Source organism: Zootermopsis nevadensis, unplaced genomic scaffold, assembly GCF_977971745.1.
Source record: "Zootermopsis nevadensis isolate Lab colony 2312 unplaced genomic scaffold, Znev_1.0 Znev_ptg000030l, whole genome shotgun sequence".
NCBI classification, from domain to species: Eukaryota; Metazoa; Arthropoda; class Insecta; order Blattodea; family Termopsidae; genus Zootermopsis; species Zootermopsis nevadensis.
The window spans coordinates 16,089,017-16,101,416 of NW_028259162.1; the positions used below are offsets into that span (position 1 = coordinate 16,089,017).

A 12,400-nucleotide genomic window follows, 5' to 3' on the forward strand; every position below is an offset into this window, starting at 1 on the left:
CAGGTTAAACCAGTTGACATGCCTACTTTTTTAAAAATTGGAGACCAGGTACCAGGTTTGAAAAGTGAGATTTCAGGTTCTCATGTTTGCAAGTATGGAAATATTTTGGGATATTGAGCATCACCCTAATGATTAAGGCAGTAATTCCCCTTGAAATGCATGCCAGTTTTTACCAGAATGCAGGGCGCAGTACCCCAGTACACAGCCATTCACTTTTGCAATGTTACCCTTTGCTGTTTTTTTCTCAAGGGGGGGGTAATTCTAGTGTATGAAGGCAGATAACGTTGTTAACGGGCGTGCTCTTGCTAATGGCTGATAACATGAATTAGTACCTACTGCTAACGCCACATCCTTTCGTGGTTTCACAAAAGGGGGCAAGTAGTATTACAGTGCGAATTGCATGGAGCACTGAACGTAACGTTGGTATTATTCTATACTCTGTGAACAGTTTCTTGTCAACTGTTTCATTGGTATTCGATATTCTCAAGTCGATATGATTCAAGATGGCGATAGGTCATGTGTGATTGTTGAGATAATCAATTACATTAAACTTAAAATCTGCTTTTATAGCTTTAAAGTATTTAGTATAGCACAGCCTGTTGTGCAAAGTATTATTGTAAAATGGGGAATGGCTTTATTAATTATATGTGCAAGAAATTTTTTCATCCGGCGTCTAGAGACAATTTGAAAAGGGTAAGTTTTTAAAATGTTAATGTTGTGTTCGGGTATCATGTCGGTGTTGAACATTCAGCTTCATAGAAATAAGTCCAAGTACCGTCCTTCATTATCTTATTCAAATGATACTATTGTCTACGCTTTGTTTGTAGGCCTGGATGGCAGAGTCTTATAGAAAGAAGCTAGAAGAATTGCGAGTGCAATATGAAAAGGAACAAGATTTGTATACAAATAAGTATGTTCTTGATGCACTTTCCACACTCTAAAAGTTATAGATTGTAATTGCAAGGTCTGTGGTAAACGTAGTAGCGATGTCTGAATTCATTGGTCATGTGTTGGATATGACACCAAGTTACCAAAGGGGATATTTTCACTCTTGATGAAAATGACAGGTTTAATTGAACCAAATTAAGGTATGTCATAATTATTTCCCCCATGTTTCCTAATGAGATTGTATTTGATAGCCAGGGAACATAAATCTTTATGCAATTTGAAAAAGGCATTGTGTGATGCTTCATCATTCTTCTTAAGTTTGGCACATTTGTATATACAGTTTTTATATGGTATAAATTAAATTGTGAGGTTATTGTCAGATTCAATTTTGTCTTTGTCTAAAGTTTAAGTGTCATAAGAACAGTGTATAAGGTAATGATTTAGTTAAAAGATACAACATGAACAGGTAAGTTCAAGGATGCTTGCACATTGGTATGCAGTGAGTGTTGAGCATTGTGTAGTGAGCAGTAGTGACGTGTGATGTCAGTTTAATAGTGAATATTTTTCTTGAAATGGCATTGGCTGCAACAGTTTACAGGTTATTGTATCTACTACTGGTATAAGAACACAGTGTGGGATTGAGTGTTTTCATCAAATGCTCTTGATTGCTTTCCTAAACATATCTGTTATGCATCCAGTTTAGTTTTTAAAAGAACAATACCAAACTAATTGGTAATGGTAATAGCTCTGAAGCTTCTCCATACTATGTTTGAAATGCTGTTCATGGTTGATATACATTTGTAACAAGCATATTTTTGGAGGTTTGGGTTGTGATCAGGATATCCATAATTCCACGAAGGTGGTCTTGCTTGCCCTTCAGAAAACATTATTTTGTGATGTGAGCTAGAAAATTCTACTTTTTATTTGGACATGATTTGTCTGTCTTGACACATCCAGTATGGAGACTGAAATGGTAAACAATTTAGTGTTATTGCTCACAATTCAAGGTGACTTGGAAGAGAACATAACCCAATGCCATCTCACATCTCTACTGCTCAGTGCTCAAGGTCATTGTACACAATTCCTTCTAAAAATTCATGTTTGAATTGTTTTTGACAACACTCGTCGCTTGCCAGTGTACATGCAGGCTAAAGAGTTTTGATGATTGTGTGCTGATCTGTTATTTTGGGCTTATCAATTTTCTTGGATATTTGTTAAAGAAGTAATGAAGACGATGGATAGTGTCGAAAATAACACTCTAGTTGTTGCAGCATGACAACTTCTTTTCTAACAAGTCACTAAATTTGGGGGTTGTGGCTTATGTATATAACACAGTGCATTAGGTAAATTGAATAGTTTGTGGTGGGGCTAATAGCTTTCCTGTAAATACAGCCTCCTTTCAGCTGCAGGTTTATGTTGTCACCAATCAGTAAGGCTATTCCAAAACCATTTTGTTTACCTTTTGCATTCTATCACTGTGTAGGGAAGCTGTCACTGAATTTATATTTAAAAATCAATAACTTTTTGGTAGAAAGTGACAAACATGATTCCCAATAGGAAGAAGTAAATATGCAGGAAGTGCATGAGACTAATCAGTGTGATTCTTTTCTAGGGCAATACTGAGTAAAGAAAGTAAGGATAAGCTTTGTGTAAATTTCATTTATGAGCCATCACCTGGTACGAAGAAGGAACGAGAAAGAGAAGATGATGAATCAGAATATAAATTTGAATGGCAGTGAAAATTTAATGCGCCAAGAGAGGAGTTAAGTTTATTCCTAGCTTAGGAGTTAAGAGATAACAGTTCACTGGACCGTAATTAATTTTACTGGTTCTGTGTGCATACATGTCTCTTTCTTAATAACTATTGTATGTATCACCTGGAGGATATGCGGAATTGTGAACATAGTGTATGCATCATGATTTGTAGGTAGTGAAGTGTGATGGAGAACATAATGCGTGCAATTTAAATTTCATGGGGCATAGTGACTAGACTTTAAATTTCCTGTATAGTCAGAGATATTTCTCTTTGCTATCACATCCAGGCTGATAATGGGGCCCACTCATCTTTCTATTCATTGGTATCTTGTGAGTGTAATGTGAAGTGTATGTGGAGAGAAGATGTTTACTCACCTTCATAAATTTACCAAGGTTAATGCATGGATCTATACCTCCACTCCCCCATAACAGCTACGTGGTGTGAAATGTAACATGTTCGGTAGGACATGAGCATTAAGATGCTCAAGAGGGAGGGTAACTATGCTATCTGCTAGTGATAGTGGTACACATAGGGGAAAGGCTTTCTGTATAATACTAAGCACAAAAGTATAAGTGCAGATTGAATTACCTTTAATGACGTGAAAATTTTACCTGAACCTGCTATTCCATTTAATTCCCCATCTTTTTCTGCAACTTCTTACTCACTGCTGCTACAATTGTTGTTATCACTGTTATTTTGTAAATCAAGTACAGTTTGTTCTGAAATGTCAGTAATAGGTTCCAGCCGCTAGTAATGCTGTTCGCACTGATGGGTGTTGTTGCACCTTGAGCTCTGTTCTTCCTTTGTGATGAAATTGAACTTTTCCTCATCTAGTTTCGTAGCATCATCTCAAATGAAACTGACATTCTTTCTGGCTACATATTATTTAACGACACTCATATCAGTTCAGTTGGATTAAGATCAGTGTGATATGGCAGTAAGCGAAGGACAGAGTGGCCATATTGGCAAGCAAGGTTTCAATTATGAATATCTTGAATTGTGGCTTAGGTAGTTTAATTAAATAATAGAATTCAGGCTCACACATTCGATCAGTGAAAGGAATGCCGCAATCTGAAAGCTAGTTGATCGTAGCACTTTTTTGAGATAAAGTAATTGGAGCCAGATTTATTTGCACATTACATTAATCTGCACTGTCCACTACTAATACCGAATTTGGCAGGTTTGGAATTGACTTTGTTTTAAGCCATGTTTCGTAGATATTAAAATTTATTTTCTGATGATTATTTATGGATTTTATCCCTGATTTAAACATTAACAAAGCATTTGGAATGAAGCAATTTTCACTGCCAGCATGTATGATGACAACTTGCTGTTGTTTGTAGACAGATGCATGTGGAACTTCATTCTTACCATCACTCCAGGCATGATCTTTTGTGTGTCAAGAGTGTATGGTATGTTTTGTTTGTGCAGATGATAGGGTGCCCTTCAATTCTGCAACAACTTATGTTTCTCAGATGTGCCAATCTTGCTGCATGAATTCAATCAATTTTGATCGCAACTTTACTTTTCTGATATTTTTCATCGTGAAGACTAAATCTTTAATTATTTTGCAGACAGCCCAGTTCCAACCACTGAAATTAATCTTTTTGATGAGTGAAGTTAATGATTATAAAGTAGGACACTTACCTTTTGTAGCAGGACATTTGTTAATCATTCTTTGAATTACACACTAGTAAAATTATCTTTTCAGTTTTAGTTTGTCTTTCTTGGCAGTTTTTTGTGAGGTGTCTTCAATTCCTCCCCAGATTATCTGCTGTGATCATATTATTTTAAGATGCACTTCACACTACTGAAATACACCAGTAGCTTCAGAAATTTGATTTAGTATTTTATTAACATTAATCACCTTGCTGCTGTCAGCTTCTTCCTTCATAAAACTGTATGAACACTAATCACCATTTCCCTACTTAAGGTGTGTATTACTTTGTGTTCCCCTATTTTCTTTACACTTATGCCCTCACCTTCCATTCTGTTTGTGCTGAACGGAAAGAACAAAGAAAATGACAAGCCAGATTGTAAATGGGCCAGTGTTATTGAAATGGAATTAACACGTGTTGTTGACTCAGTCTCGGCATTCAAGAACTAAGCTCCGCTTACCTCCCACCTTCTGTTCCAACAGGAAAGCTACTGCACATCTTAAGACCATAGCGCATGTACACCGAACAAGCTGTACCATTTGCAGAAGTTGTGGACTTTAAACTATGGGAGAGATAAGAAGTGTAACACTAACATGTTTGCAGCCCAAATTAAGTACATAATTCCCTTAACTGTAGATCATAGATCAAAGACCTGGGTTGCCTATGCTCTGAAGAAGAACCCTGACAGATTTTTCTTCATTTAAAAAATTAATCTGTGGAGAGATGTATCTTGTAGTATGTTAAATGGAAATATTCTCCATATTTCAGTTACTGCAAAGGTGATTCAGAAATCAGGGATCAACCATTTGGCATCCAGGGTCAAAATGTGTGGTGCATCAAGCATTTGAAATATTGAAATATTTTGTAGACTATCATAAGACTAACTTGTTTCTATAAGAAAATAAACTCGGATATAAAGGTATATTGCAGAATGTAATAATGAAGCTTGGGTTTGTGTTGTTTGCAGATAAGGAATGCCCGATGTATATATTCAGGCATCAAATTCTGACCAGGCAGGTCCTTCATTGGATCCATTGATTCTTGTCCAACAAATGAGATAGGATGGTCTTGCTATGAAGAGGAGTGCTCTTAGTATTCCACAGCAGATGAGATTCTCTAGAAATGAGGTAAGATATGTAATTAAAACGTTTGTTTATAGCTTGTGCCAAGTTTTGTAAATGTTAGCACATTTGGAATTAGGGTACAGCAAGAAACCCAAGCTCAGTAGATTCAGAAACTCAAAATGCCGGATGACAGCAAAAATGTTTTTGAAGTTACAAGTATATCTTGCAGTACTCGCGGACGCCATGCGTCAGATAATGTATTTCAGCGTTGCGACGCCTGATAACGGCATCGCTTCTCGGCCTTTTGGCTAAGATCAAAGTGACACCGCCAAGTACAAGTGCCTTAGTGCCCGACGTCGCCACTCCACAAAATCAAGAGGGCGACTCCTCAGCCTCCATATCAGAACACTCAAGGAGAGACGAGGATATAGAAACACCATCGATGCACGAAGAGGAGGACATCGGTATCGACGTAAACGATAGATCTAAGATACACGAATTCCTCCCAAGGCTACAAGACGTCCTAACAAGTGGAACCTCCGATGTGAACTGGGAAAGGTTTCAAGAGACCCTACGAGAAATAACAGAAAGGTTTAAGGCAATAGTGAAGATCCCAGTCCATCACAGCACAGTGAGGAGACTTAATATAAACCCAGAAGATCCAAAGTATATACAAAAACTTTACAAACGAAACAGAAGAAAGGCCATCCGGACCATTCTGGGAGAAGACGGTAGGCGGTGCTCAATTGATAGACAAGTGGTAGAAAACCACTTTAAGGAGACGGCAGCACGCAAGACTTGTGACCAGACTCTCTATGAGAATGTTGACGCTCCGGAGGAAAGGAACTGCATACCGACCTCCAGGATTACACCTGACGAAGTAGCGAGGAAGCTGAAGAAATGTGAAAATACAGCTCCTGGTGACGACCGCATCACATATAAACACTGGAAGACGGTCAATCCAGCATGTACAGCTCTCGCTACAATATTCAATATATGTATGAAATACGAGAGTATACCAGACGACTGGAAGACGTCGGTCACAGTCTTGATTCACAAGATTCACATCACCAACTGGCGCCCAATAGCAATACTGCGAACCATATACAAACTATTTGCAGGCGTGCTAGCCAGAAGATTGACTGCCTGGCTGGAGAGTAACGCGGTACTATTACCGGCACAGAAGGGATTCCTGCCACATGACGGAGTCTTCGAACACAACTACGCATTAAGGAGAATGTTTGATAAGGCCAGGACAGACAAAGGCGAATTTATAGCTACCTGGATCGACTTCTCCAATGCATTTGGCTCCGTTCCGCATGACGCCATCTTTGCGGGACTCGACAGGATGAAAGCTGGTGCAAAGTTTGTAAACTTAATTAAGAGCATGTACCGTGACACGAAGACCAGAATATTGACAGGCAATGAACCAACCAGTGACATATGTATAGAAACAGGCATAAAGCAAGAGTGCCCCATCAGTGGCCTCCTATTTAACATTGCAATTGACCCAATTATAAGGAATCTGCAGGGTCAGGAGGCAAATCACAGGGTACTAGCTTATGCTGATGACTTAGTAATACTGGCTGAAATGCTCGAACAAATGCAGATAAGTCTGGATAAAGTAGAGAGACTGGCAGGGAAAATAAATATAAAAATTAATCCTGCAAAGTCATTCTCACTGCATTTGTCGGGGAAGACATCAACCGGCACGAGAGAGTCCATCTTCAATATCTGCAATCAACCCATCAGGAACTTAAGAGATGGTGAATTCGACAAGTTCCTGGAAATGCCGGTTGGATTCCAAATCACAAGAGACTTAAGGGAGCCAGCGCGACTGATGGAAGCTGCCAACAAAATTCTACAGTCAAACCTCGCCCCTTGGCAACGATTGGACGCTCTGAAGGCATTCTTCTTTCCGTCGCTCGCCTTTCCAATGAGAACTGGAAGGATACAAAAAGGCGACTGGACAAAGCTGGACGACTATCTTAGGGCCAGCATCAAGAAGACCTTGAATGTACCTCAAGAAGCATCCAACGACTACATATACGGTCCAGTCAAGACCGGATGTGGAGGAATACCGGAGGCAGCTGCTGATTCCGATCAAGGAGCTAGCATTAGAAGATCTGCAGACCACCGTGCAGAAGAGAGTTGGACGCCAGGTAGATAAGCAAGACCTAGCCGCTTATTTAACCGGAGAGAACTTGGGCGATTTCAGGCGAAACACCAACGCCATCTCGAGTGCATGGACGAATGCGAGAAAAGCCTCCACGAGAAAAGAAGTGGAGTGGGCATTCGAAAACTCGAAACCCTCACTGACGTTTGACGGCAAAACCCTGCACGACAAACACAGGCAGAAAGTGCTCATCTCACTCAGAATAAGCCAAAGGGAGAAGCACATGAAGCGACTGTGTGAGTTGCCAAGCCAGGGGAAGGCGATGGAATGTGTTGCGGCCGACCCAGCTAGCTCTCACTTCTTCCGAACGGGCCTCTACACCAGATTTGCAGACTGGAGGTTCGTCCACCGAGCGCGGCTGAATCTACTGCCGCTGAACGGAAGGAGTTACAATGAACCCAACAGTGACAAAAGCTGCAGAAGATGTGGTTACGAAAGAGAGACCCTGCCACACGTCATCAACCACTGCATGAGATACTCTGATATGATCACCAGAAGACATAATGCAGTGGTAAGCAGGGTCAGGAAAGCAGCTGAGGGTAAGTTCTTGATTGTGACTGAAAATGAGGCCGTACAGGGACATCTGAGGCCAGGCTTGATCATTGCGAAGGACAATAAGGCAATGATCATTGACATCACAATCCCGTTCGAGAACAGGATGGAAGCCATCAAGGACGCTAGAACCAGGAAAATAGAGAAATATCAGGATCTAGCGAGGGCCCTGAGTGGGCGATTTGAAGACGTTAAAGTTGACGCAATCGTTCTCGGTTCGTTGGGATCCTGGGACCCCGAGAACGATAAGGTTATGAAGACGATGTGCTCGCGTAAGTATATGAACCTATTCAAGAAACTTTGTGTGTCGGACGTCATTCGCTACTCCAGGGACATATACGTTGAGCACATTACAGGAGTCCGACAACAATGAGCAAGTACCCTGACTGGGGTTTTCCCGTGGTTTTCCTCAGTCTCCCAAGGCCAATGCCGGGGTAATAGCTCAAGGCCACGGCGTATCTGCAAGCTACAAGACAAGGAAGCTACAAACTTCCATTGGACAATTGTGTTGAATGCTGAGTTCTTGCATGAAGTTTGTTCTTGCATGATACATTATGCATGTAAATTGTTTAATTGTTACCATTATGCATGTAAATTGTTAATATTTGATAAATAAAAGATCTGTTCTTATCAGCTTAATTGCGGGGTTGGGCTGATAAGAGCAGATGCGGCGTCTAATGGCGGCATCTGCACTTGCTGGCTTAATATGGCGGTGTTAAGTCTCGCAAGAGCAGGTGCGGCAGATGACCCCATTGTCTGGCGGCGGGCAATACACTGAAAAATTCCATTTACCCAAGCAGCGGCATCCCTATCCTATAGAGAGAGGTGTGGGCGGCGCCTCGAATCTCTATTCCTATCTCTAACAACCCATATACCTTCTGTATTCAAACATTATCTACTCCCATTAACCTTATCTGTTCTTATCAGCTTAATCTACAATATCTTATTAATGTAGTTCCTTTTCTTTATCATTTAGCGATAGGCGTATGGCCCCGTCGGTAAAATAGGGGCCTACGATGGACGTCTCGCTGCAGACCCCGGAAGTCACGGACGACAGCTACGAAGTGGAGATGCCACTACAGGAAGAATTCCAGTGTCGGATTTGCTTCCCGGTACACAAAATTTACAAACGGCATGGCGACCTGTCCAAACATGTCCGCCGCTACCACCTCCGCCACCTCGTATTCGGTGCCGCGGCTGCAGGAGCGTCTTTGGCACGCTCAAAGCGTGCAAGCATCATCAGGCGAAGACACCCGCCTGCGCTGGGCTCGCCGCACCGCCCGTCACCCGACCACCGGCCGCCCCCGAGGGCGCCCGCCGGGTTCAACGCAGCCGAATGCCGCGACCAGCGCCAGCCACCGCCACATTGCCGACGGTTCTGGACGCTCCCGAGGATGTTCCCCGCAGCCAGGGGCACCGATCACCCGCTGCGCCGACTACCACGCCGGACACCTCCAGCGCTGCCTCCCAGGTTTGCAGCAGCCAGGGGCCGCGATCACCTACACCCGCCGCACCATCCAGCACCGCGCCGGCAGCCGCTTCGGAACCACCCAAGACGGTCCCTCGTACACGCCACAGCCCCGATTCCAGACCACCCACGCCGGCCATCACCAGCGCGCCGCCGGCCACCCGACGCCGCCGCCAGGAACCGCGGCCAAAAGCACCCACTACCGCGCCGAACACCCCCAGGGCTGTCCCCCGGATCCGCTGCAGCCAGGGTCCGCGACTGCGACCGTCTCCACCCGCCGCGCCAACCAGCACCATGCCGCCGGCCGCTCTGGAAGCCTCGAAGGCGGTCCCCCGTGTTCGTCACAGCCAGGAGAATGGATCGCCCGCACTTGCCGCGCCGGCTACAACCAGCGGTCCGCCTTTCGCCCGGGACGCCCCCGGGGTTGTCCCCCGAGCCCGACGCAGCCAGGAACCACGGCCAGCAGCGTCCAGCGCCATGCCGCACACTCCCAAGGCTGTCCACCAGGTCTACCGCGTCCAGGGGCCGCGACCGCGACCATCTCCACCCGCCGCATCAACCAACATCACGCCGTCAGTCGCTCTGGAAACCTCCAGGGCGGCCCCTCGTGCTCGTCACAGCCAGGAGACTGGATCACCCGCATTTGCCGCGCCAGCTACCACCGGCCGCCCGGGACGCCCCCGGGGGTGTCTCCCGAGTCCGACGCAGCCAGGAACCACGGCCAGCAGCATCCAGCGCCACGCCGCACACTCCCAAGGCTGTCCACCAGGTCTACCGCGTCCAGGGGCCGCGACCGCGACCATCTCCACCCGCCGCATCAACTAACACCACGCCGTCAGCCGCTCTGGAAACCTCCAGGGCGGTCCGTCGTGTTCGTCATAACCAGGTGACTGGATCACCCGTGCCAGCTGGCACCAGCGCGCCGCCGGCCGCCCGGTACTCCTCCGGGGATGCCCCCCGAGTCCGCCGCAGCCAGGGACCGCGGCCGAGACCATCTCCACCCGCCGCACCAAACAGCACCACGCCGCTAGCTGCGTCGCCGACCTCCAGGGCGGGTGTTCGTCGTGGCCAGGTTTCTGGACGACCCGCACCCGCTACACCGGCCGTTGCCAACGTGCCTCCGGCCGTCCTGACCACCGCGGACGGCACAGACGTGGAGGGCACCCCACCGCCGGACCCATCGAGGGCAACGGCAAGGCAGATGGAATGGGCCGCGTTCTTCAACAACGTCCAGAGCGCCGCCGAGCTGGACGACGCGCTCCTACGCCTCGAGGAAGAGGTGAAGAATATAGGCCGGGTCACGGCCCCTCGTCAGCCGACCACTCGCTACCGCAGGACCTAGCCGCTTATTTAACCGGAGAGAACGAGGGCGATTTCAGGCGAAACACCAACGCCATCTCGAGTGCATGGACGAATGCGAGAAAAGAAGTGGAGTGGGCATTCGAAAACTCGAAACCCTTGGTTCGACGGCAAAACCCTGCACGACAAACACAGGCAGAAAGTGCTCATCTCACTCAGAATAAGCCAAAGGGAGAAGCACATGAAGCGACTGTGTGAGTTGCCAAGCCAGGGGAAGGCGATGGAATGTGTTGCGGCCGACCCAGCGAGCTCTCACTTCTTCCGAACGGGCCTCTACACCAGATTTGCAGACTGGAGGTTCGTCCACCGAGCGCGGCTGAATCTACTGCCGCTGAACGGAAGGAGTTACAATGAACCCAACAGTGACAAAAGCTGCAGAAGATGTGGTTACGAAAGAGAGACCCTGCCACACGTCATCAACCACTGCATGAGATACTCTAATATTATGGCCACAAGACATAACGCAGTGGTAAGAAGGGTCAGGAAAGCAGCTGAGGGTAAGTTCTCGATTGTGACTGAAAATGAGGCCGTACAGGGACATCTGAGGCCAGATTTGATCATTGCGAAGGACAATAAGGCAATGATCATTGACATCACAATCCCGTTCGAGAACAGGATGGAAGCCATAAAGGAGACTAGAACAAGAAAAATAGAGAAATATCAGGATCTAGCGAGGGCCCTGAGTGGGCGATTTGAAGACGTTAAAGTTGACACAATCGTTCTCGGTTCGTTGGGATCCTGGGACCCCGAGAACGATAAGGTTATGAAGACGATGTGCTCGCGTAAGTATATGAACTTATTTAAGAAACTTTGTGTGTCGGACGTGATTCGTTACTCCAGGGACATATACGTTGAGCACATTACAGGAGTCCGACAACAATGAGCAAGTATCCTGACTGGGGTTTTCCTCAGTCTCGCAAGGCTAATGCCCGGGTAATAGCTCAAGGCCACGGCGTATCTGCAAGTTACAAGACAAGGAAGCTACAAACTTCCATTGGAAAATTGTGTTGAATGCCGAGTTCTTGCATGATACATTATGCATGTTATATAATTGTTTACTTCTTATTATTTTGAAAGTAAATAGTTAATATTTGATAAATAAAATATCTGTTCTAATCAGGTTAATTGCGGGGTTGAGTTGATAAGAATGGATGCGGTTGTCTAACGGCGGTATCTGTCCATTGCACAGCATAGGCATTACACTGGCACATTATACTTTAAACAACGCGGCGGCATCCTTGTGTTAGAGGGAGTTGAGAGGTCCTCCTCTTTCTAGTCCATTCTCTACTAAACCACATACAATCTGTATTACCATTAGCTACAACCTAAACTTAATCTGTTCTGCAATCAACCCATCAGGAACAGTGGGCTGGCCTGGACAACGAAGCGATACAAGTCGTACACAGGTAACACTACGAACATCCGTAGCTGTAACTGCTACACACGGGCGGTAGACATCGGGGCAGGGGTAAAGCAAGG

The 12,400-nt window shown here is 45.3% G+C and overlaps 1 protein-coding gene across 4 annotated transcripts; it reads left to right on the top strand.

The window, feature by feature from the left end:
* Window positions 1-459: 459 nt before the first annotated feature.
* LOC110840960 (uncharacterized) lies at window positions 460-12,046 on the top strand. Of its 4 annotated transcripts, XM_087358838.1 has the most exons (4): window positions 460-693; window positions 828-910; window positions 2,501-5,429; window positions 9,071-12,046. In XM_087358838.1, exon 4 carries the CDS (start codon window positions 9,111-9,113, stop codon window positions 10,902-10,904), a length of 1,794 nt encoding a protein of 597 aa, XP_087214964.1. In that variant the 5' UTR covers window positions 460-693; window positions 828-910; window positions 2,501-5,429; window positions 9,071-9,110; the 3' UTR covers window positions 10,905-12,046. The 4 variants fall into 4 exon arrangements, with proteins under 4 accessions (XP_087214964.1, XP_087214965.1, XP_087214967.1 ...); XM_087358839.1 differs by lacking the exon at window positions 828-910; XM_087358841.1 differs by lacking the exon at window positions 828-910 and having other exon boundaries at window positions 5,270-5,429.
* Window positions 12,047-12,400: the final 354 nt, after the last annotated feature.

Coding starts and splice junctions, on each gene's coding strand:
- LOC110840960 (XM_087358838.1), top strand. CDS start 9,111: ATGGACGTCTCGCTGCAGACCCCGGAAGTCACGGACGACAGCTACGAA.